The sequence below is a fragment of the Papilio polytes genome, unplaced genomic scaffold (genome assembly GCF_000836215.1).
Source record: "Papilio polytes unplaced genomic scaffold, Ppol_1.0 DF823691.1, whole genome shotgun sequence".
Lineage (NCBI taxonomy): Eukaryota > Metazoa > Arthropoda > Insecta > Lepidoptera > Papilionidae > Papilio > Papilio polytes.
The window spans coordinates 708964-735337 of NW_013525513.1; the positions used below are offsets into that span (position 1 = coordinate 708964).

The following is a 26374-nucleotide window of genomic DNA, read 5'->3' on the forward strand; positions in this document are numbered from 1 at the left end:
TTACATCAAGTATGAATTCTAATTTCATAAAAATCACTTTAAATTGAATAATTAACTGAACATAGCATGTTATTCATACTAATCTACAGTTCTGTTGTTGAATATTGAAAATTGTAATAAAAAGGTCGCTTTTACGCTATGTTTAAGTACATTACCATTTTGAAATAAATTTGGTTATATTCAACATATGATAAAAACCTAATAAAATAATTGTTAAATGTGTTGTTTTTTTCGTAATAAAACAAAAATATATTTCAAATTACGTTTATTCTTTGCCAATTTTAAAATATAAAATGCTATATATTACAAGATCCATTTTTTGTCACTTAACTTGCATTCACTATGCTAAAAACTTAACATATAAGAAATATACGAAGTTTATCCTTGTAAACACTCGCTTATAACATAGTTTTAATGTTAAACAAATTTCTCTATTTATACATTTCTTCCATACAATGGTCCTAATATTTCGCAAGAAAAATAAAACTAAGCTAATATTGGGTATTTATGGGAAAAAGGTATGTTTGTCATATATGAATAAAAGGTTAAAATAAAATGGAATATTTAAACTATAATAATAATAGTTTGCAGGTCCCAGCATATGTGAAGTCCTCTGTGCATTTGTCTCTCCAAACTACATTCCTTTGAATGCTGTGTGGCCTGTAATAATAGAACTACCGTTATACCTTTTAAACACAATTTTAATATGTTTTATGTTATTATTTAGTGTTATTGTAAAATTACTATTTGTTCAATAAAATAATCCGACTATGACACTCTGGGGCAGAATATAAATCAAAGGCACTTCCCTCCAAAATCAGCTTAGGCTACAGGAGGTAACAATGAAACTTACGTACACAAACTCTGCCCTAAGTTAGTCAGGTAAAAAAAGATTCACCTTTTAGTTAACATAATTAAATTTATACTCTGCTACACCTGGGTAGCGACTCATATGAAATTTATTACTTATATTTCTTATAAGGCAATGTTGGATAAAAAGAGAAACATCGTAACATTGTGTCAATTATAGATAGACGACACATGCGAAGACAGTTTGCTCGTTTTCCACCTTATAAAAAATGTGTAGATTATAAACAAACCTGTGTGTAGTGCTTCTAGTACTTGCGTGCGAAGTCCCTGGCGGGCGGCGCGTAGCGGTCGGGGTAGGCAGCGCCGGGCGGCGGCGGCTGGTAGGTGGCGGGGTAGCGCGCCTCGTACGCGCCGCCGTACCGCGCATCGCTCGACCACTGCTCGCCGGAGCCGCTGCCGCCGCCGCTGCTGCCTATAACAACAATATTATTATTTAACAATATCTCTATATTGGCGGTATAAAAGGCACACCAAATTATAGTAAACTAACTTATACTTGTCCACGTTAAATTAGTAATAAAAATATAGCATATGTTACTCACAGATAAATTACCATTCCAACGGTAAAAGAATTTTTTAAATCGGCCAAGTTATTTTTGAGTTACTTCAAAAACAAAAATACAAATCTTTCCTCTTTATAATATTAGTGTAGATATAATAATATAACATGCCTAGTTTAAAAAATGAAAATCTTAATGAGTATTTGCTTTTATACCCCTCATATCCGATTTCACTTCACAGAGAGACAAAAAATTTGATTGAAAATTACTTTTCCCCGCGACTTAGTGAGGACGAATAGATAAACAACTTGGATAATCGAGTGTACTATAAAATGTAATATGAATTTGAAACTGATTAAGCATTAAGAAAAGCAGTCTAGACAAAAATGAGATCATCATTCAAATATAATAATGTGATGTAAATAAATGCTACATCATCATGAAATAAGATAAAAGAACATATCTTATTTTTTAACTGACACAATAAGATTAGGCGATTTGCAAATATTATTAAAATTATCAGCTATTATCTTATCAACAATGTTTTTCTCAAAAGAGATTCTTGTGGAGTTTACAACATACAGTTTAATGGGTAATTGAAAAAAGTACTAAAAAGGCTTAGTTAGATATGCAATTAATGTAATAATGAATTCTAATAAATTTGTTTCTCAAATATTTTACCTTTAACAAATACCAGCTTTTCACCTGCGACACCGTCACCGTAGAATTAAAAAAAAAAGCTTAGGGCCTGTCCCATCACTGGCTGATAGAGGCTCAGATAGCTTAATAGTGACGTCGCTGTCATAGAGTACCAAAATCCGATATTTCCATCACATATTGTATCATGTTGGATTGTTATCAAACAATTTACAAGAATTGTGGGACAGGCCCCAAGTCAGAAATGAAAATAAAGAGTCCATAGACAATTCTAATGATTGTGTGTTTCCCAGATGTTTTAAGCTTAAGAAATATTAGAGAAAAATAAATAATCAGTATGTAGGTAGAGGTAGGGGTACCTTTGGGTGGCGGCGCGGTGTCGGGGTAGCGGCTGGAGGTGCTCCAGCTGCGGGGCTCGGGCTTGCCGGGCGGCGACGGCCGGTACGACCGGCTCTCGCGCGACTCGTACGACCGGCTGATATAAAATATATAAATAACCAGAAATACGCTGTATATTAATACTTCCTAAACATTAGTAATAATCAAATATAGCCTATGTTACTCACAAATAAATTACCTTTTTAATGGTGAAAATTTTTTAAAATAGACTCAATAGTTTTTGGGTAAATCAAATACATACAAATATACAAATCTTTCCTCTTTATAATATTTGTACAGATCACACAAGAAAAGGCAAATTTTTAAAGAAAAAGTCAAAATAACGCAATACATTTATCTTCTACATAAATAAACAATTACTCAAAATATTAATATACATCTTAACTGCATTTTGTAATGGTTTATAATAAAAACTTTGCTCACCTTGGCTCTTTAGGCCTAGTGCCGGGAGGCATTGGCTGCCTGGAGTCATCATTAGCGCTGCCATTGCTCGGGTATTTCATATTACTAGCTGTTGGAGAAAATAAATGAACAATCACAAAATAGATAACACTTTAAATATATACTGTTGAAATAAAATTTAAACAATCTTAAACTTTTGCATTCTTAAGTGCAGTTTACAATCGGACAGATACAAAAATATGATATTACAAAAAGGTGATATTTTACAAAAGCAAATCATGCTGAATTTTCATAAAATTAGCTTTACATTCTTATGAAATTTTTCATTGTTTTTATATTTTTTTCTAATAGAAATAAATAACGACTCAAAAAAAACTGTATAACATTATAAATAAGATCATTTCGTATTTTTTAAAAGTAACTTTTATTAAATAGAGGCTTTATTCGCTATTGTAAAGTATTAGTTAAGCGTGGCCTTATCATTAAAAGTATACATGTTTTGGTAACATCAAATGTTTCAATATCCGACTGAGTAAGAGCGCGTCTTTGACTAAACTATCTCACAACTGTTTAGTCGCGCTTTGATACCTATGAGCTTACATCGAGGTGTGCAACTAAACTGAATTTGCTGCGAAACAATCGACAATCGCACAACGTTGTGCGATAGTTTAGTCAAAGATGTGCGCCCGCTGTAAAAGTTAGTAATAAAAAAATAGTCTGCTCACAGGAGACGTGTCTCGTGTAGTCGCGTTTATAGTCTCTGTCGCGGTCGCGTTTGTCCGGCGCGCGCTCGTACGCCGGCGCTAACTCGAAGCGCGGCGGCGGCGGCGCCTCGAACTGCACACAACATATATACACACACATACAAATAACCCCTATACTTTGTCTAAATAACATTGATTAGTTTGACAATTTAGTAGGGATGGTTTGTATAAAGTCAGACATGAATCTTTTCGATTTTTATTCTTATTGAAATTGGAATCGATAGATTTCATACTTATAACAAATGAATAAAGAAAAAACTGTTTTCTCAAATTAATAGTGACCTGTAAAACCATTACAAATAATAAGAGTATATAGGTAAATATTTATTACTACTACAGCTGTACGTAATCGAATTGGATTTCGCTAATATTATCATCGTTAAATTCTCTACACTATAAACAATACTAGAATTGTCCTCTAAATCAGTTATTAAAAAAATAATGATTTTAGTTAAGTCGGATAAATTTTATTTAAACTAAGTATTGATAGTTCAGAATTGTTCGCAATGAGTGTTTCGTCACTACGATACGTGTCTACGTGTGTGATACCCTTCTTTTATCAGACTAATCTATCTTATTTAGACAAACTATAATATTAAAACCAGTCCTTTAATAACCACTTTAGTAATCCCTTAGTGTAAATTTCTATAAATGGGGCATTTCAATTCTGGCAGATCTAAGTCTTTTGCTCCAGTCCAAAATGTTTGAAACCATCGTTACTTAGTGGTCATTAAATGACTTTAAAGTATTTTAACAAAAACAGATTTTAATACATTGATGCTATTTTATTGCCATTTGCTATATTTCACTCATCAGATAACCCTAAAATTGTTTTTTTAAATACATTTGTTTAATTTAACAATTCTGGCAACATAAGAAAAAAAATATGGAATTCAAAAGCTCGTTTTAAAAGTAAATAAAGAGTATACTTGCCAATTTTAAGTACTTATTAAATGGTAATTTGAGTTTCCGAACTGATGCTTACATGCTTAGGTTTATTGGAGCGAGGGATGTTGTTCTGCGCGGGAAAAATGACAAATGTCAGCTTTTACACAGATTATGTATCGTATTACATGACATCTAATAAAGTAACAGACTATCTATTTAATACATGAAAGTTATGTGAAATTTTGTTAATGAATGTCTCAAATACTACTAAAAATGTGATGTAAATACTTTATAGTACACTATATAGATGTTGGCACCGACCTACATAAATGGACAGGCTACAAGACATATTTTGAGTCTATTTGATTTTTGTAATCGGCGTCGTAGTTGATCACTGTGAAGATTTGAACTTAAAATAGAGATAGAACTATACTATTAAAACATCAACAGGCCGCTATCAAATTGTAACAAAGTAAGAGCTGTCCAAGCAATTACCTGTCCATTTATATAGGTCAGTCAGTGGATGTGATTGAATGATATGAAATGGATTCTTACACGCTGACTAAAGCATGTGTGTAGAATAACTGTTACATGAGTGATCAAGTTACAAATTAAGAATGTTTAAGTTATTGCTTATTTATGAAAGAATGTTAAGTATGTTAAGTATTGCTATGGACCATGTGAATTTACATACAATTTCATATGTAACGTCATAAACGTCAGAAGTTAATACTGAATTTGAAGTTGAGTATTTTCATTATAATAACTTATTTATTTGCTTAAAATGTAAGAGTAACTTCTATAAACATTTATATTTTAAGGTAATTTAGTCGAGTACTGAGTAATGTAATAGCTAAAATAATCTACTACCTAAAATAGTTCACAATACTGTCGCTGTATAGTACTGTAAGTGGTATTTGCTAATCAACATTAACATTTACTAATCACCTCGAGTATTCAATTAAATTCCAATCATAGTGCGATTCTAGAGTTACATGTGTGACTATAGAAACTAGACTACAGTAGGCCCACAGGAATGACGTGTGGGGTGTTTTCTGATGGGCCAGTTGGCGCACCGATCGATCGAACTATTGTGAAATACATATATTTTTTTATTTAATATAAGATATTAAATAAAAAAATATATTACGAGCAAACGAGGAAGCGGTCACCTGTATCTACCTAAATGGAAAGCGATCGCTGCCCATAAACATCCGCAATTGCAGATGCGTTGCCTAATTGACAGAGGAGTGGGTCTCCTCCGTCAATTAGGCAACAAGAAGACATTTCCCCTTCCTATGCATCTCCTCCACTGTCATATACACTTTTCCTTCCCATCCTTTCCTCTTAAGCAAAAGGTGGAAAGGGAAAGGGACTAAAATTAGGCCTCTGGCACCAACAATATTTCTCACTGGATCGAGATTGTACGGTTTTGAATGGCACAGTGGAATAAAATCCCATTGGGCGATCGATCGGTGCACCATTTAGTCCATCGGGAAACACCCGTCATGTGTATAGTGTGTGTGTTTGTGTGAGAGGTGGTTTACCATTGGCGGTGGCGGCGGCCGCTTGTGTCGTGTGTCCCTCTCGCGCTCGTAGGCGGTGTCTGGCGGCGGGCTGGCGGCCGGCTTGCGGTACGCGGCGCCCTCGTAGCCGCGCTTGCGACGCTCCTCCTCTAACCTAAGCATTAGGCATTCCTTTTCATACAAGATTAAGTTTTTCTCGCGTGAAATAAAAAAAATAGCCTACGTTATTCATAGATAATAAAACTTTCTAAAGGTGAAAGAATATTTAAAATCGACCCAGTAGTTTTTATGGGAATTGAATACAATATTACAAATCCTTGAATGTATTCGATTACTGTAAGTCAAAAATTAAAAAGAATTTAGATATTTTGAGTGTCAAGAAAACTGCAAAAAAAATTCGATTTCACAAGATATTTGAGAAGTGAAGTATTCAATGATACCGGAATGAGAATTCCAAGATGCCATTGTATTTAACTAACTTCGAATTAGTCAGATTTTAGAAATTCGAGTTTTTTATATTACTAACAAAATAGTATAATATACTGTATGGACACAATAAATGTACCAACCTCAGTTGTGCTCTCTTCAGCTCCAATCTCTCCAGTTCTAACTTCTCACGCTCCAATCTATGTCTTTCTCGTTCTAAACGCAACAGTTCATTCTTTTCTCGTTCGATCTTCTCTCTGAAAGAAAAAAAAATACGATTTTTCTGCTGTTCATGGCTTTGATTTCCGCTTTCCTAAAATAGTCTCCAAGCATCTCAGTGGGGTGATGATGGTGATGATTTTAATTACAGCTTAATGTTTGATCACATCACACATATGGGGTTAAAGGGGGGGGGAAATATTACCTCTCCGAGCGTAGCTTTTCCCTCTCGATAGCGAGGCGGTGCTTCTCCTGGCGCTGCCGCCTCTCTCTCTCCCGCATGGCCTCCTCCGCAGCGCGCCGCCTGCGCTCCTCCTCGCGAGCGGCGCGCGACCTCTCCCTCGCACGCGCTACATCTCGCTCTTTCTGTTGCAAAACATTTCTTTTACCACTGGAAACTAGTTTACTGGCTAAGGGATTTCAGTGTAGATGTAAAGGAGGTGCACAATTTTGAATAAACAATCGCACGACTGTTGTGTGATTGTCGATTGTTTCGCAGCCAATTCAACTGTTTATTGCACAACTAAAAATCGAGTAGTGTGCGCAACGTGCGCGTGTTCGATAATTTAGTCAAAGGTGTGCGCGCGCCCTAAAATTCTATACAATGACAATGGAATATAGCAATTAGTCTTTATTTTAAATTTCGTTTTTTGTATTTCAAAGCGTATTAAAAAGTTTTATATAAATGGAAATTAAAAAGTATTTATCAAATGTATATTTAAGACGGTAGCTTACCCAAATCTTAGAAAACGAGAGTACTTCTCTAGGCGACCGCCTGCGCTCGCGGCTGCGAGTACTGCGCCGGGCACGATCCTTGGACCAACGTAATATTTTTTTCATATTAATATTAGAAATGTTTTGTATTGTAAGTAATAATGCTGAAGAAATTCAATCTATCCATGCAAAAATCCGAAAAGGTACAAAAACGACAATAGCGGCAAAAACGCAAGATTGCTATGGTAACAGTAATTGTTAGCCAATTTCATTCATTGTTAAAAGAATTTGAATGTTGATTAGCAAAACAAAGCTTTATTGAACGTAAATAAAAAAATAACGTTTTTAAACATGGAAATAAAGCCGTACGGGAAAGTTAGTCAACAATAAAGTGTGTTTACCTTGTCAGATCTGTGCGATTTCTCCCTGGTACGAGAAGTGGATCTATTACTCTCCGCGCCGGACACATCGCCTTCTTTTGTAGTCTTCGGATCTCCAGACTTCTCACCACCTTCTTTATTCTCCTAAAAGACGGATAAAGTATTTAAATAATTGTTATTTTGCACAGAATTACCCTAAGTCACTCCCGGATATCAGCTACCTTCTATTGAAAGTCCCATCAAAAATCCAGCCATTTTGATAATCAGGAACAAATGCAGACTTGGACTTTTTATTAAAGAACTAGCTGTTAGCATGTGGCTTCATCCACGTGAAATTATGAAATTTTTATTTAATGTTTGCATTTGTCAAATTATCAATTGCAAATGTCAAAATGATATAATATGTTGACAAACCATAGCAATCTTGCTTCCTTTGATGTTGGTAGCTTGTGGCTTAAGGTCCCTATCCTACATAAGGGTTTTTATCCAATTTATTTACCCCCTAAGTTTAATAGCGTGAAAACATATAGCCTAAGCGACGTAAATATAGTGCTTTTTATTAAAGAAGGAATTATTAAAAAATATGCTGTGATTGCTCACATCTTACGCCACAAAGTATTGTGTGTTTATTATATTAGTATAGAAGATTTATTTTTAATATGCATTAATTGCCAACATCCTATGTCACAAAGTAGTATTAACGCTGTATCATATTAGTACAGAAGTAATATAGATTACCTCTTTTTCCTTATTATCGTCCTTGCGGTCCTTGCTGGGTCTGCGCTCAGTGCGCGGCGCGGTCTGCCGCCGAGATGCGGACTCAGACTCCGACTTGGCCTTCTCCACTGATATCATGCGTCCATGCAGCTCTGCAAGTTCATTTTATATTATATTAACATTTTATATTTACATATTAACTTTTTATATCATCATCAACATCAGAGGCACTACAGTTGCGGGTGGGCCTGGGCCTGGTCCAGTAAATTCCTCCTTACGGGCCTATCTTGAGCTTTTTCTTTCCAGCCCTTAATGCCAACAGATTATATACCTTTATCAAACTTACAATGTCCTAATATAGTAAATAAAATGAACAAGATTTATTTTATTTATTTACTAGCTCTACTCGCGACTCCGTCCGCGTGGAATAAAAAGTGTAAATAATCTATGTGTTCTTCCAGACTATCTTTTACATCGGTGCCAAATTTCATAGAGATCCGTTTAGCCGTTTAGGCTACAAACTCTAACAAACATCCATCCATCCAGCTAAACTTTCGCATTTATAATATTAGTAAGATTTAACACTAGCTATTGCTCCCGTCTTCGTCTAAGCGAAATCAGAAATTTCCTATGGATAAATATAGCCAATATCACTCAGTGATAATGTAGCATCTTAAATGCGAAAGAATTTATGAAATGACTCCAGTTTTTGAGATATTCCAGTACATATAAAAATACAAATTATTCCTCGTTATAACATTTGTTTAAATAAACAAGGTTAAACATGTAAAATACGTAATTTCAGTATTTTTAAGTAGTAATGACTACAAGTAACAATATATTTACCAGTTCTGTGGAGGTTTTTAATGCAATTTTCAGCATCTTGAGCACTGGCCATTGTCACATAGCCATAGCAGCGGGAACCAGGAGTGCGGGCATTTGTAACCACTTTCGCTCCAATTACCTTGAAATTAAAATGACATAAATTAAATAAAAGAGAATTCAATATTATTCAAATTTATACAAACCAAAATTTGTATTTAGTATATAGCACCATAATAAAAAAAAATATAAGAAATATGACCTTAGTTTTTTTAGTGGATAATCTTACTAGAATTATACATAAATGCCAAAATTCAGATGAACGAATGGATGTTAGAGTTTGTGGCCTAAACAGCTGGACAGATCTTGATGAAATTTGGCATAGATGTAGAGCAAAGTCTGGAACAACCCATAGGCTACTTATTTTGTTTTTTTTTTTTAATAGCACGCGGGCGAAGTCCCAGGCGAAAACAAGTGAAGTGATAAATTACGATGCAAAAGGTATTTCACTTCATACATTTGGTATTTGATTAGTAACAAAAAATCTAACATTTCCTTTACAATTGTCTAATTGTGTTCGAAAAATGCTTGTTACTCACCTTGCCATGTTTGCTACAAAGCTGCTTCAAGTCCTTAGCACGCGTGTCGCCCGACAGTCCGCTGACCCACAGGTTGCGCGCCCCCCCTTCCTTGCTATCGTCCTTCTTGCTGCTCTTCTCGCTCTCATTGTCCTTGACTTTGTCATCTGTTGATAAATACAAACATTTTATTGGTAATAGTTAATTACAAGTCACAATGAGAAAATTGTACAGATATTTTATATTAAAATTATGTATAGATTAAGTAAATCATTGTAACAGAAAATAAAAAATCTTGACACTATAGGAAGGAGAGAGGAGAAACTTTTCGGATAAGACTTCAACATGAATGTTTATATTCAATAAAATCAGTGTCAACATTTCATCCCACAAACTCATCTTGCAACTACACTTTAGTATGTAAGACCCATAGTTCTCATTATTTTGTTAACTTAGTAAAGAATGCATTTCACAATGAAATTGTATATTTTTTTTACTTTTAAATCAAATATCCATCACATATCGTACCTTTTGATTCCTTTTCACTCCTTTCATTGTCATTACTGGAAAAAAAATATTAAGTTTAGCAACATGTATAAATAATATAGAAAACGTCTTGAACAACATAACTAAGGTGCAAATAAACTTAATTTGAGACATTTGTTTATAGAACACACACAACTACAAAGTTTTGCACCAGTGTTTCCACGGAGTTGATGCGACGAAACGCGATGTTCACAGCTGCGGCTGATGCACGAAGACGATAGCCCGCTGCTGCTCAGGATGTTGGTCAGATCTTGCTGTCAGCATTGAAGCTTCAGATGGCCACATTTGCTCATTGCCTTTACATACAGAAAGATGCGAGGTGAAGAAATGTCCATGCAGCATTGTTGATCTCCGATGTAGTAATCCCTCTTGGTGGTGCAAAACTTTGTAGTGATAGACGAGTATAAAATGAACGTATAATAATCGAAGTTTAGATGCGCGCGGGCGTCGCGACGGCCATTCGACGTTCACCAACCTAGTGGCCGGGGCTTCTGTGTTTACTTGTTGTTGATTTTCAGCTGGCACGGTGTCTGCGGCCGCCGCGGAGCTGTTCGCAGTCGACTCGTCGGCCGCCGTCCCCGCCGCGTCCTCATGCGCCGGTTCATCTAAGTCAGTACCGACGGTCAGCAAAGGCAGCGAGAGCAGCAAGCCAGCACGAGTCGCTCGCTGGGAGCGGCTCGCCCTGTTCTTCCGTCTTCTATAACTACTTGCACTTTGCACTTCAAATATTTCACAGTGAGGATAACAAATCTTGACCTGAAAACTTGATTTGATATTAGGACCACGGCCTTTACTGGAAACATGGAGCGATAGTCACGGCTTCCACAACAACTGATATGTTTGTGTGGAACACTGGAAAAGAAGTGTCTGTTACAACTAATTGGAGATAACCACCTTAACAATGCTTTAAATAATTCTCATTGTACATTTGATATTTCCTTTAACAAATGCTCTCAGGGGTTCTTTAACTTTCTCCTCTTCTGTCAATATTCCCATCTGAGTCTGAAGTTTTACCACTGATTCTCCTTTGAAATTGTTTTTCTTCATTTCAATGTTTCTCTGCTCCTATACCAGGTGACACTTCACAAAATTGTTCATTACATTAATGTTGTATGGAGGTATGTGGTAGATTTTACATTAATCTGGTTTTAGTTTCTTTTTGTAATGACTATTGAATAAAATATGGTTACCTATTTTGCACTAATATATTACATTGAAAAACTTACCTTTTTTGATTTTTGCAGGATTGTCAGTCTGAAATAAAGGGAAAAATACATGAATTTGATGTGTTAGAATATACATTGCATTTAACTTAGTAGCATAAGATGAAATACACTTTTAGATAGTCAACTTAACAATCTAAGTTAGCTCAGTGACAATTAAAAGAATAGAACATTGTCTAAACCAAATACTTTATTAAAATAAAGTTTTTTTTTTTATCTATTGTATTAATCTACTTCCATCATATACCCATTGGAGATTTTGGGAGCTTTTAGGGGTAGTGTAACATTCACTTTGAAGACATAAAAACATACCTCCTCATTCAATAATTCGTCATCGCCAATATCTAGATTTATACTGTCTTCAGCATCTGTGTTGTTCTCAATTTTATGATCGTCTTCTGTTTTAATTTCTTTGTCCATGCAAGCTTTCTTTGCTTGTGTAGCTTCAGAGTCATCCTTCATATCTCTTTTTCTATTAGTTTTGCTGGTGTCAACATCCATTTTTTCCTCGGATTTCTCTATTTTCTCTATGCTTTGAGTATCCTGGTTTATTGCAGGTGTTTGTTCGTTGTCGTCGTCGTCACCAGCTGTATCTTGCACAATCATATCCTCTATAACAGGAGTCTCCTCTACATCCGGTTCTTTGGCACTCTCAGTGCGTCTACTTTTCTTTACTGGCGTTTTACCATCTGCTGTGGTTAACTCAAATTTGTATGTGGCAGGATCATGTCCTTCCTGCTCCAAGTGCTGCACGAAAACAACATTAAAATTTACATTTATTGCTTTTATTATCATCCCATTGGCATTTTACATTATAAATTGTCTTTAAGTCAGTATCGTCCATGGAGAATAAATTATTTCCTATTTTATTGACTATGGTTAAAATTATTAACAGACAGAAACTTCAAGCAACGAAAAACATTTTTATCGAAAACTAAAATTTGGTTTACTAAGTTTTTATTGTAATATTATTCTCATTAATTGTTTTTATCAAGTTATTTACCTCACTTAAACGCTGAATAAGCACACTACGAATACCGGTCTTATCCAGGTTACGCTTTTCCAATTCTACGCGTAAGTCTATCACCCTTAGCTCCTCTAGTAGTCTTTTTCGGTCCGACATAGCTTGTTGTTATTTTGGGAGCAATTCTAATAATAACTTGGGAAGTTCGGTATTAATTTCAATGCTAGAATTAAAAACCCGTTAAAACTCACAGACGATACCAATGCGTTTCACGAAAATCACCATGACCCAAAATGGCGGAAAACAAGAAGAAACAAAGACAATTTTAATTTTTGTCGGAAAATGAATGATGATTTATCACCATTTCGTTCAATCTTTACTCCACTTTTCTTTATGGTACTTTTTCAAAAATTCGCGATAGTGGAATTTTACCACAGTACTTTTATATTTCAGTAAGAGTATTTTTAAATATCTTGGCGGCCCTAGGTCATCGGCACGTTGCACTCTCCCTATCCTCCAAATCCCTTCGCCCTGCCACACCTAAAATTGTCACACGACAGCACAGCGACTCATACGGTGTTCCGAGTTCTTTTCAGCTATCTTGGTGGTTAATTGAGATGTTATGTAGATATCACTGTAGGTGCTATAATTAGTGAGTAACAGGTCTATGTAAAGTTTATAATTCAAAACTCAACTAAATATGGGTCAAGGACTGAACTAGCAACATTAGTTTTATATTAATAATTTGTCTGTGGTTATTTGCTTTGCCTTGCTTTGATTTATTGTCAAAGTCAAGTGATATTGACATAACACATATTATATTTGCTTTAATCAGATTTAATAATTTATCAGTTATTGCGAGTGAACTTGGTAAAATATCCTTCTTAATTAACCCATTTTTATTAACATATATTGCGACAACGATGAATTTAAAAGCAGAAGGTAATATAAAAATATTGTCGAATACTTGAAATTTACTTTAACTTTGAGCATTTACCTTGACTTCATTTCGTTCTGAATATTGTTTGGATAAAAGAGGAAAACTGCACGACACTTTACTGTAACTGATCATGTGTCACCATCGTATTAATACGAAATTAAATTTTAGGTATCACTGATGAACTGGAAATGGATACTGTTTGTGATTTGTTGGATAAAACTTTACTTCAACAACTACATTTGATGGAGGAGAAAATGAAATATGAACTTATTATGGAATCAAACATTAAACATGGTAGTATACATCTTGCCAAGTCCAGATATATAATGGGCCAAACTTCAGTTAGCACTACAAGATTACCCGTAGAAAACAGTCCAGAATTTTCTGCATCAACTGTTTGTGAAGAAACAGTGATAGATAATAACAAGCAACTCCAAGTTGTAGAAAATAACGACAGTAATACAGTAAACCCCTTACACTGGTTTGGTATATTGGTGCCTCAAAACTTACATGAGGCAAAGAAAGTCTTCCGGAGAACCATAGATGTGGTTGTGGACTGCATAAATTTGCAATTACGTTTACTAGAGAACATGAAGAATATGGAAGCTTTGAAACAGTATAAAAAACTATTATTGAATGATACACTTTAAATTTTCAGTATTAATAAAAGATAAGTTAAGATAGATATGATAGTGTACACAATACTAATATTCAATGTACAATGTAATTCAATTTGTTAGCATTTTATTAAATTTAAAACTTAACCTTTAATTTTTTTTTTCAACATAACTACTATGATTTTATAATATGGGTGGTTTCAAATTATGAGTTTTCAACAAGTTTGAGGGTGCAAAAATCACTTTTATATAAGGAAGAAATAATCTTACAGCAACAATGATGGGTGTTTTTTTGCACGCCATTTATTTATGCTTGATCACTACTGTCCACTGTCAAACTGTTCTGGCATAATGTAAACCAGGTATAAGGTATAGAAGGAAGAGGGTTAATAAAAACATTTTTTTTTAACAGCCATCTATTTTGATTTTACACAAAATGTTAAAAACATTGAATCCTTGTAATATTTGCGGATGTTGCGTAAAAATGGAATGGATTCAATTTATTTTATTCACAATTGAGATAATTACAAAATGATTTTTAATTGTTTTGTTACCATGCTTCAATACAAAAACATGTATGCATCATTTTGATATATTTAATACTTATTTTAAACTTTCGTAACAAATTATTACATTGATAGCGCTAATTTTTGAGGCACGCGGTTGTACCTGGCGAAACTATTTTTACATTAACTACAAGAACAAGAAGGAATGATTTTCTCTTTCGTCAATTTCATGTTAAATGATCACAGCTTATTTATTGATGCAAAATTATGTCATACTACTCGTTTTATTATCATAATCTGTGGAGAACAGTTTATAAATAGTTAAACATGTAACATTAAAGATGTGGAACATTTTTCATTGAACTCTGATGCTTTTTTTTTCTTTTTTATTGCACATTTTACATTTCTAAAGCTATTGTTTATAGTAATTTGAATTATTAGTAATCATTAAGATTTGTTTCTATTACACAAAGATAGCATACAAAATAATTATTATGGAATATTTTTTAAAATAATAAGTGAATGGAATTAAATTATGGCAAGAAAAATTTTTTCATGTTAAATAAATATTCTTAGTTTTTATGTAGGAATCTTTTTTACTTTTTTTTTATCTCTGAATTGTTCGATGATAATAAAACATGTAATATAAATAATCGTCTGACAATATTGTTTTGTGCTATTAAGTACAATCATTACAATAACCTATTAAGGTAAACAGGAACAATTTAAAATTATCTAAAGACAAACTTAATTATGCTTATAAATCTACATATTTACAAATAATTCAAAGTTAGAAAACCACAATAACACAACATATAAAATAACTACTTAATTAACAGAAGAAAATACTTCTTGTAGAAGTCAAATATAAATTAATAACAAAATGCAGAGTTATTTTGTGCGATATTTATTATTGACAATAATATTCTCTTGAATAATATTGTTGAAGTACAGAGCCTTGACTAGACATTATGTTGAGCTTTGGCAAAGAAAACAACGATTAAAAATAATACAAGAAAAAAAAAGACCAAGTGGAATAAACCGTTTTTATAAAAATGTTCAGAGAAATTGGCTCAACTACTACAAGAATCATAAGGAATGCCTCACACACTATCATACTATGAATTAAAGTATTATAAAGAAATCACTCATAATCATGAATTACAAAAAAATGGACAAACCCACTCAAAACAGACAACACTTATAAAAAAAAGGTAACTACTCAGTAGTCTATTAAAATTAAGTAACAAACAAAAATGTAATTTACAGTGTATTGTTTTTTTTATTTTCTTGAATGTCCAATGGCACTGTTCACTTTTACAGTCTGTTTCATATTATTTTAACCTTACAAATCAAAGAGCAACCAACAATATGTTTATTTACATATTAAAATATATAACTAATTCCAGTATTTTCATTACATTTTATTAACTAATAAGAATAAATTATTCAACCACAATCATCATGAACACGGACGCGAAAATGACATTTCTGAGCGACAAGGAATGTTTTTTTATTTTATTCAAATACACATCACTATTAACAAGAATTGCTTACAAAATCTCACGGAAGCCAACTACAAGCAATTATTGGCCATACTTCACGATAAAGTCTATTTCTAATTTTTTTTTAACATTACGATTTTCCTTTTTTTCAGTCCATGTACTAAGGACGTTTAATGACTGTATTCAATGTTTTAATAAAATAACTGAATTTTACTTTATGTTTATTATTTGAATTGAACCTAGGTGCAAAAATAAAGGCTGGTCAGTTTTTTTTATCGAATTTTATGGTTCTATTATAACTTTTATTCTATCTAATATACCGATATAACCTGACGATATTTACTGTTCAATGGTTTTGACTAGGACACGTTTTTCCTACTAATCCTCCTAAACCATTATATTCCATGCAATATTTCTTTGGTTATTTACTCGTATTTTTCTCATTTCGACGAAGTTTTCAAGTATATTGCTCTAGATTTGGACTTGCACGTTTATCTAATAACAATATATTTAAATCCACATACTACAAAACTAATCATTTTGTCACCATACTCCTTTTTATAATCAATTATTAATATTCCAAACATATTTAGCCTTGTCTTTTATACGTATTACATTTTTAAATTAAGCCTGGTGTAAAATTCAAATGTTATACGCCAATATGAACATATGCTATAGAATGGTTCGTCAGTTTGTCTTACGATGTCATGAAACATTATGCTTGTGCATTTTTGGTGTTGCTAAAATCAAGATATTGTGCGTTACGTTACGCATTTAGATGTGTTGTTCTAAACCAGATCTGACCAAATTGTTAAATAACAAATATTATATACCTATGGTTTATATATTTGTATATAAATGACCTATATGGTACATTAGATCCGACTATGCACAATCTCTGGAACTTTGTCGTATTAACAAATTAAACTAGGTATATTTGCCTGTGCCATTTTTCCTGCTAGCTTACGAGCCTGACGCTCTATAGTTGCCTGCGTTAGCCTTACCTGGTGTAAGACGTTAGCCTATGTTTATTTTAGCTCAGTAGAAGCGGTACGCACTAGACGAGATCCCTGGCCGGTGCGCGCCAGTCGCCGCGCGTGCACGCCGCGCCGCGCCACCACGCCTGCACGTCCGCGTAGTGCGCGCTGCGCTGCCGGCGCGCGTTCGCGTGTACCATCGCGCACACGCGGCAGAAGAAGTACGTGTTTATGAACTCACCTGTACCCTGCAATTTAAAGTTTAGTGTTAGATACAAACAAATGAAGACTAATTTTAGAACCAATATTAAGCGCCGCAACGAGTTAAATCAAAATGAATTCAAATAGTCAAGAAGTTTTTGGGCGTTGGTCGTGTGTCTTAAGTACTGATTTTATGAATGTTTTAAAGAAAATTAAAAATTAATAAATTAGATTAAAAAAAGAAACTGATTTATTCAAAAGAAAAGGTGCTCATTCGACACATGCTGTGTTTTATACCGCAGCGCCGGTTTTCAATGAACCTGAAAATGGCATTAATGCTCTTTCGGTTAATTAAAGGAACTGGCGCAATTAGCCATTTAATAGTTATTAGTTAGTTAAATAGTGTAAGATTTTCGTTAAAAATTTATAACGCTCTGATTGCCGCGTTGAGATTTTTTATATAATCACTAAGAAAACGTTTTAGTGTAGATTTCCCATACTAGATATACACTAATTATCACACAAGGAGTCTGAATGCGGTAGTTAGTGTGGTAGTTCGCTTACCTTCCATTTGAAGTATGAGTTATACAGCGTGTCGTCTTCGTCGAGGCGGTGCAGGTAGGCGGCGAGCTCCTCGGGGCCGGCGAACTCCTCTACATGTATGTAAGAGTTGTGCGGCGCCACCGCCGCGTACTCCGCCGGACGTGCGCCCATCACTATTGGCAGCACGTTGTGTCTGATACACAAAGGTTATATTTTATTAACATCCTATTTGAGAGATTAAAACGGTAATGTTCTTCGCAGATCATCATCATCATCACCTCTCTGTTCACTCACTATATGTCAACACTAAGGGGCTCAGAGCCTACTCTAAGTTAGGGTAACTAGGTCTTAGTCGACCACGCTGGCGCACTGCGGATCGGTTCATTTCACACATGTTTTGAATTTCGTCGCCGCTATGTGCAAGTTCTTCACAATGTTTTCCTTCACCGTTGAACGTCGGGTAAATTATGTACAGATGAAATTCAAAAATAAAAAATCACATTAGTACATCGTAAGATTTGCACCCCGGACCTGCGGATTACAAGTTGTTAATGGTGGACTGTATATTTGAATGATATCGACTTGTAGTTAACCAGTTTATTATATAATAGAAAGATACAATAGATAAATAAACGCCGGTACGGCCGGTGTTGCAGTAAGACGCAACACAAGTTAAGTGCTGAAACCCTGAGCCACCGACGTCTCTAAGTTTAGTATATCAATGATCACATTATAACTCACTGCAATCCGTTGACGAAGAACTTCTCAGTGATATAATCTCGACAGTTAGAGTTTTCGAATGCTAGATAGAACTTGTAGTCGTTGTCCAGCATCTCCAGACAGTTGGGGTCTGCGCGCGGGCAGTGGCGCGAGCCGCACGCTCCGTAGATGTCGACGGAGATGTGCTTGGCGAGCTGCCGCGCGTACTGCAGCCGACGGTTGCGGGCGTGACAGTTAGACACGAACCATGCCACCTATAAATAATATGTGAAGATCAATCTTTTTATATTCTAGCAGAACAACGATGTTACGAAACATGATGAATATAAGGAGAAAGATGATGAAAAGCTTCATCGTTCAAGATCAATTACTGGTCTGTAATTTTGTGGTGAAAATCACAGTTAGACTTGCTTCCCGATATTAATAGAAATATTTTTAGTCCATTCCAGTCCTTACCTTTTTAGTTTTGTTAGCGGCGTAGTTTCTATCGAGCTGGTTGTCAGTGATACGCGGGTCGTGGTAGTGCCAGCGCTCGTAGGGCGCCACGATGTCGGAGTCGCGCCTGTACGTGGCCGTCCAGTTGAACACGTCGAGTGCGGCCGGCCGCAGCGACGCCGTGTGGTACGGACACTCCAAGTAGTACAGGATCCAGATCTAACACGTTAAGTAGAATTTATAATCAAATGCTTGTATAAGTAAAATTGAGACTAGATAAACGTAGAAATAGGAAATGACTAGTTGAAGACTTCGTAAAGTCGTACATAATTCCTAACGGCACAAATATTTTCAAATTTTTCTGTAGAACTGGACGAAATTTCAAAAATATGCAGATATTAAATATGTATATCGAAGTATGATGATAAGTTCAAGAAATAAGTAATAACAAGAATCAACTGTTCCCAATCGGAAGTAAAATATCGGTATAAAATTCTTGATAGAGGAAATCATAAAAATATTAATAATACATAAAAACGTAAAATAACTGAAGGACTAAACAAAGTTTGTTAATATTGGTGTTAGTAATCTTAGTGATAAGATATCAAGAATTAGTGGCGGTTTACATTGAGTGTTAATTATCTAATCATAGTTGGCAAATAGTGTGGTGCCTTGATTAATAAATACTTTTAGACATTACTGAACGGTCAATTATTGCAAATTGAATTCCTTTTTAATAGTTGCAATTTTTTGGCATGGTTAAGGTAACTAGATTCCTACCTTTGGAAATAAATCTACTTGATATGTCTCCAAACTGCACTTTCACCCACTTCGGGAACATTAAATTGACTACCTTGTAACTCTGTCACATACTCGTAATTATCACAAGGGATAGATCACATAACGTATGTCTACAAACGGAACTGTAGTAAAACTTACTTGATTCGTAGGACGATTGACATTAAAGGGAGTGTGATGGTCTTTAAACAAGATGGCGTCAGCGGTGCCCGCCTCCCTGGTATCGGCGGTGAGCGTGCAGCGATCCACCGGACACTTGTTCCGGATGAACTCCGTCCGGCCGCCGGAAACCCCCCACGTGCCTAGCCCGTTTGCGAGCAAGATCCTCTTCATTGGTATATCTTCGTCCGTTGGCAATGTATACATTAGTTGCTCGTAGATCCTGTAGTATAAAAAGTAGAATATTTTTTGACTGCATAGAATATCAACGTTATTACGTTACGCGACACTAACCCGTATTTGAAAGATCTGTAGAAAAAAGGAAGACACGAGGTATAATTTTAGATATATTTCCAACTGTTTTGCAAACATGGACACTTTGTAAGTTGAGATATTCGTGTTTTTGTAAACCTCTATGGCTCCCAATAATTGTGTAGTTAAATTGTTTCACCTGTCGTCCCCCGGTGCATCTTCTGGGAATACTTTTGCTTTGGGGTCGTGTCGGTGCGGTCGCCGCTCGCCGCCGCGCAGGAACCACTCACGCGGGGATGGCGCGCCAATATCATTCTCCACTTCCTCTACGGGTTCTGTTAGCTGTAACGTCACACAATACGGAAGCATAATAATAAGCAATACAATATAGGTTACATATCTTTTAAATGTGAGTACAACAGTAATAGCTGAGTAGTTTTCAGTTATAACTGTAAAGAGCGTCTTTAAGAATGAATGTGCATGGCTACAAAGGAAGAGGAAGACCTGATAGAAGTGAATGGAAGAGCAGCACATACTGTGCCGACCCTCAACCCCGTTCAGGGTGACGTAAAGCATTTGTCGCCGGGTAGTGGAATATTTAAATGAATGTGGGGTTACCTGTAGTCTCGGTTCATCCCTGGTGGGTGGCGGCGAGGGCAGCCGCGACGGCGCGGCCAGCGGCGGCGGGCGCGGCAGCAGCAGCAGCGCCAGCGCAGTCAGCGCCAGCGGCAACAGCAGCACGCCGCGCCGCAGCGCCCGCGCCCCGCGAGCCCACATCTCCGCGCACCCCGCACACCCCGCCTCACCGCAGCGACCCGCCCATTATAAGCACGCCACTGGAGCGACCATCACATCTGAAGAACGTTTACATTAAGTGCCAAAAACATAAGAATAAGTAGTAGGAGGTTAATTAAAAGTATCTTGAAACTCTAATACTTATTAGCGTTTTTCTTTTATCAAATTCCATAAAAGCCTAGCGACAAATCAAAAAAAGATCCTATTTTTAACGTTAATGCAATACAGATCCTTGTTTTTTTAAACATTTACTATGTGCATATATTAATTACAACCAATATAAAGAGGTATTTTTTTATTCATTTGGCGATCCTAAGATTCATTAGACATTACGATTGCGCGCTTTTCATTGAGTTAGATGCCGTCATTAAGTTCTAATTGGATCACAGATAGGGCTGACTTTTTCTACTTAATCTAACTTTCCATCAGGAGCCGCTTTCTTCTATTGTGTCAACCGGGAAAGTCGCACCTAATGAGTTACGATAACTTTTAATTGCCTCCACTAATTATGACTTAAATACCTTATTTTGTTTTGTCTAGGCAATCGTGCCTATTTTACTTAATGACATTAAATTAAAGTTCAAAAGGATTTTTCGTTACTTAATTAATTAAGAGAGAATATTTTTTTTTATGGACGCAAGAGAATCGACGTCGCGACCGTTTTATCAACAAAATTCACGTGAGCGGAAAGGACAGCTGTAGTAATTAGTTCGTTTAGTTCGCTATTTCACAATATTGTATAACATCACTAGTAAATTTATGACACTGTTAAAAATAACATATACAGGATTATTTTCAGTTAAATTAGACAAAAACCATACAAACTTTAAAGGAGTATATATTGAATATCATTATTTTTATTTTTTAACAGAAATAACCTCTTTGAAATCGATACGGCTGACTTCAAAGGTTAAAGGAAGTTGGCAGAGAATTTTCATCTAAGTATTCACCTTTTGTTTCGCCCAGCGCTCGAGCTATGTGAGATTTTCAATCTGTGAAATAGAAAGCAGTCAATGTGAACGGGGCCTTGATGAAAAGTGGAAACAAAGCTTTCCAAGAATGAATGGATCTCAGTCAGAAAAGATTTCTACTAAAATATGATTTTTAGCAAATATCTTTTCGAACAGTAACTGGTGACTAAAACTTCTGTTTATTTTGATTTCTTTTGTCTAGCTTCGACTTTAATACGACTGAAAAAAGATAAGATGAATTTTGAATAAATAGTTTGAATGATTTCCTAAAAAAATTATAAATACTAATGATCATAAACTTTTCACGTTTACAATAGAAACTGACCATAGCAGCTGCTTTTGCTCTACTATGCTTTTAAAGCATTTTAAAAAAAGGGTTCCCTTTTTCAAAGTGCTTATGTTCTAAAGAAAACTGTTGTACCTAAAAAACAAAACAAGTGCGCGAGTTTTAAGAAATGCGCGTTTTTAAAAGAAGGTGTGAGCTTTAAAATACATTGTATACAACTTTTTAAGAACGTGAAAATGTTACAAGAGTCGTTTTAAATAATGGACTTTTAAAGTGGTCGGAAGTGTGATTTTGAAATGCATTGTTTTACTTAATGCTTTAAAGTAAATGTTGTAAATATATGTTGTATGGGAGTTATTTGTTTTTTTTTTTTGTATACGGTGCAAAACTCTAACGTTTATTTATTTTATTTACCTGGTACTTTACTCCCTCTTGATATTCTAAAGAAGCAGTGACAAAGAAGCAAAATTTGATTTGTGGACATAAAATGACAAATCTCTTCCTTTTATCCTCTACTCCTTAACCACCACTTTTTAGAAAATAGAAGACAAATGGTAAAAAAAAAAAAACTGAATTCAGCCTTCAGATAAAAGTGTTTCAAAGCGTTCGATTTATTTTTATCTTATTTGTGTTTTCAATGAACTTGTATGTTCATTACGGTCGGCATGGGGGCGATAATCAGTGTACCGTTTCGTTGTGTCAAATACGCGATGTGGGTTTCGACTGCGATAACTGTCATCTCTTTCATTCTCTATGACAAAATAGAGACAACAATATGTTACTATTAATTGTCACGGCAGTCGAAACCCAGTTAAAATGACTCACGATATAACTGTACTCAGTTTTTTCACAATTCGTTTAACTCGCAAGCGATAATTGCTTTAATGTATGCTTTACTGTAATAATTATATCATTCAGAGTGAATGTAAACTGGTTGTTATTTTATCCGTGATTTAGATTTGTTAAAGCTCTTTAAAATTTGATAAATAATATTGATATATGTCTATTGTCTTCGTCATTTTCTGAATATCAGACTGCTTGCTTCATGCACGTCGCACCTATGTACATATCTAATAATGTAAAATAGGTATAAAACATATTAAAGTATAACTACTTAGTCTATGACTGCTGCTACCTTCCCCTAGACCTATTAGGCTGGCGATGCCAATGGCTTGCTTTTCGGCTACACAATCACAATATAATATACCATCATAGTCATGAAGTAACTGGAGTAAAATTGTAACGCCATGAAAACTTACTACATAAGGAAAATAAAATACAAACATATGTGGAGATCACGATTATTTTAAATCAATATTGACAAAGACTGGATAGAGCCCTCAATGTAAAACTTTTATTAAATCATTTTATCATCTCAATTTTTGTCTAAGAGAATGAAAGGGTCGATGATATTTATTCTATGATCCAGTTATTTTACGACAATTTTAAGGCAACATACATTGTAATATAGCCAAGGACGGTTCAAGGTTATGCGGTGACAAGACACTGTTGACAAAGGTGAAGAAGGTCAAGTCTTCGTGTTCCTGAAGTATGTTAGCACCCGAGGCATGAGAATCATCTGTTACGTTGTTTCTAGGCCACTGTTACTATTGTTAGTCTGGATTCCCTTATCTAGTTTTACAAGTAATTCTGGTAGTTTTTTTTACAGCCAGAAAATGGTCATAGAAAGTATTTAAACATAATATTAATGCCGCCATTTGTTCTAGGTATGCTATGAACATAGTTATCATATATATATTTCTGATCTATGTTAAAAGATACTACCATCGGAACCTAGAATATTTTGACGTATAATAAGGAAGAGCGGAAAGGACAGTGAACTTTCATAACAAAAAAATGGTGTTTAACAAAATGTAGTACAAGACAAATGACGTCATAAATATTCACGTAAACTAAAGTCATGATATATCTTTAGAATAATATAGATAACATGGAATACATTAACATTGTTAATCTAACTCGTGCATGTAAAATGCAAATTCCCCAGCTTGTTACCGCTAAATCACTACATACTAACTTCTTGTTTCGAAGGTTACTAATACTGGATAAGGATCAAACTATATCTATTCAATATTATATGTATTCTTACTCTCAATAATAAGAATAAATCATGGTTTTCTAAGAGTTTGAGATGGATGCGCTGGAATAAATGATTCTCCCAAAATCTAATTAAGCCCACATAGTTATAATGTGTGCACAGAGCTTATTCGAAAGAATTTATTGAGCTTTCGTAATAACTTTATATGCCTAGATAGTGATGCGAAAGTTACGTCGGTGAATGTTACGGTTCATGTATACTGTTTGCATTAAACAATGCGTTCGTTATTCGTGTACCTAAGCATATATACCTACTCTGTCGTTATCTATATAGAGTAGGATCGGGCGCATTCGACGCCCGATAAAAAATGTAATCCATCCACACCGCGTCCATACGCGTTATAAATAGGGTTGCCACCATATTCAGGTTTGATATGACTTCAGTTCAGAATAATTTGTGTTTATTTTTTCGTCCGCCAAGAGATGTCATAATCATAAGGGTCGTTGTTTTATTTGCTACCAGTTCCGATCTACGCCCGTTGAAAATTAGCAACCCTAACTATAACGCTATTTTGTACAACTATTGACAATTATATCCGAGGAGTGTCGGTGACTCACGGGTTAATCACTTTACTTGTTTTCTACAGGTCCTAGGTTCGAATCTATGTACCAATGTGTTTTTTCGGTTTTCGAATATCACAAGTATATTACTAGACGTTATTTAGGAACACATCGTGAGGCTTCTAGCAAATATATTTAAAGACATGTTTATAGTCAACCAACCCGCAGTAGGCCAATGTGGTTGACTATGGCCTAGTCACCCCTAACTTAGTGTAGGCCCCAAGTCCATCAGTGGTGACGTATACGTTGATGATGATGAATCATATCCGTTTAACGTAAGTCTTATTGATAAGTCTCAAATGAGTGTCAATTTTTACATATGGGTATAAAAACGAATACGCATCATTTCAGTTCAGACGCGTCATTGCTTTAATATCTATCTCATGGTTTAGAATGACAGGAAATATGTTAGTATTGTTATTAGAAATATGTTATATGTTTAGTTTGATAAAAACGAATAGAATATAAAACTATCATTACACCTTTCGGTTTGTTAATTATTCCATTTTATGATTATACAAAAATTTAGTGTTACAGAAACGAAATAAAAATTTCTCCGGCCATACATTATCCTGCGTGTAACATAGTGCAATCATCATTTAAATTCTGTCATTATGGCGGTGATAAACGCTTGTCAATTGTCATCATAATTATATACAGCCTCGGACGTGTTACGATTGCGATTAGTAACATACTCGTATGCGTAAAGGCGATATTATACTGAAGTAGAAGAGTTTAAACAGCCCTGGGAGTAAACTTCACCTTTCCGATGATTGAGAAATTATTTTCTTAAAAAGAATTCCACTGGCTGTGTCTAAAAGAAAATCACGCAAAATCACACAAGCGTGATAGATCAGAATAAAGAACTAATAACATCGTATAAGAGATTCGATAACTACACTTAACTAGTATGCAATAATGACAATAAAACAATCGATAATTACGCTGTTAAAGATAACAGAATGTCGACGGAGTCGCGGACGAAAGCTTGTGTATTATAGAATTGAAAAATTATGATGATTTTACGTAATACATAGAGCTTAAATGTGAACATACCTTGGCATTTACACTGTAACCGATGGCTTATTCCACGGTTATTATGGTGAAATGTTTCAAGGATTGGTCACATAAATATGTGCGGAACTAATTTTAATGCTGATAAGTATGGTATACAAAGCGGACTTAACAAAAGGCCACCAGACACATGACAATAACGTAGGTAAATTCATACCAAAAACTCATATAATACATTTATCATGTTGCATTTTGTAACGTTAACGCGCGTAGTAATAAGGGGTAAGCAGAGATGATTTGACACATTTTTATTCCTGATGCCAACTTTAATCCTATATATATATATTTAGGAACACATCATCATATATATATATATATATA

The 26374-nt window shown here is 34.9% G+C and overlaps 3 protein-coding genes across 5 annotated transcripts in view; 1 reads left to right on the plus strand and 2 right to left on the minus strand.

Annotated features, from left to right (window-relative positions):
* Positions 1-250: 250 nt before the first annotated feature.
* LOC106104190 (SAFB-like transcription modulator) lies at positions 251-13089 on the minus strand. 2 transcript variants are annotated; one of them, XM_013284147.1, is made up of 19 exons: positions 12635-13089; positions 11944-12378; positions 11635-11662; positions 10884-11013; positions 10391-10425; positions 9884-10029; positions 9309-9426; positions 8484-8614; positions 7767-7889; positions 7387-7464; positions 6857-7017; positions 6576-6689; positions 6028-6160; positions 4578-4610; positions 3554-3665; positions 2850-2937; positions 2387-2502; positions 1101-1282; positions 251-660 (listed from the first exon to the last, which is right to left on the minus strand). In XM_013284147.1, exons 1-18 carry the CDS (start codon positions 12752-12754, stop codon positions 1116-1118), a joined length of 2268 nt encoding a protein of 755 aa, XP_013139601.1. In that variant the 5' UTR covers positions 12755-13089; the 3' UTR covers positions 251-660; positions 1101-1115. The 2 variants fall into 2 exon arrangements, with proteins under 2 accessions (XP_013139601.1, XP_013139602.1); XM_013284148.1 differs by lacking the exon at positions 4578-4610.
* A 289-nt stretch (positions 13090-13378) lies between these two features.
* LOC106104191 (coiled-coil domain-containing protein 115) lies at positions 13379-14561 on the plus strand. The gene is made up of 2 exons (XM_013284149.1): positions 13379-13537; positions 13704-14561. Exons 1-2 carry the CDS (start codon positions 13519-13521, stop codon positions 14183-14185), a joined length of 501 nt encoding a protein of 166 aa, XP_013139603.1. The 5' UTR covers positions 13379-13518; the 3' UTR covers positions 14186-14561.
* A 716-nt stretch (positions 14562-15277) lies between these two features.
* Positions 15278-26374, minus strand: part of LOC106104327 (glycoprotein 3-alpha-L-fucosyltransferase A) — a 19747-nt gene continuing 8650 nt past the window's right edge. Inside the window, exons 2-9 of one of the 2 annotated variants that reach the window (XM_013284350.1) lie at positions 21994-22035; positions 20867-21102; positions 20448-20590; positions 19979-20219; positions 19061-19258; positions 18626-18858; positions 17906-18077; positions 15278-17388 (exon numbers count right to left, since the gene is read on the minus strand). In XM_013284350.1, the coding sequence (XP_013139804.1) occupies positions 17221-17388; positions 17906-18077; positions 18626-18858; positions 19061-19258; positions 19979-20219; positions 20448-20590; positions 20867-21025 (1314 nt within the window). In that variant the 5' untranslated portion in view covers positions 21026-21102; positions 21994-22035 and the 3' untranslated portion in view covers positions 15278-17220. The remainder of the gene's footprint in view (positions 17389-17905; positions 18078-18625; positions 18859-19060; positions 19259-19978; positions 20220-20447; positions 20591-20866; positions 21103-21993; positions 22036-26374) is intronic. The other variant, XM_013284349.1, reaches the window with a different exon arrangement.

What these genes read in the sequence shown, in the direction of transcription:
- LOC106104190 (XM_013284147.1), bottom strand. Translation starts at nt 12,754, where the DNA reads ATGTCGGACCGAAAAAGACTACTAGAGGAGCTAAGGGTGATAGACTTA. An exon ending in TTTGTAGCAAACATGGCAAG is followed by an intron (nt 9,427 to 9,883) that starts GTGAGTAACAAG and finishes TTTAATTTCAAG; the next exon opens with GTAATTGGAGCGAAAGTGGT. An exon ending in ACTAGGCCTAAAGAGCCAAG is followed by an intron (nt 2,503 to 2,849) that starts GTGAGCAAAGTT and finishes ATTTTATATCAG; the next exon opens with CCGGTCGTACGAGTCGCGCG.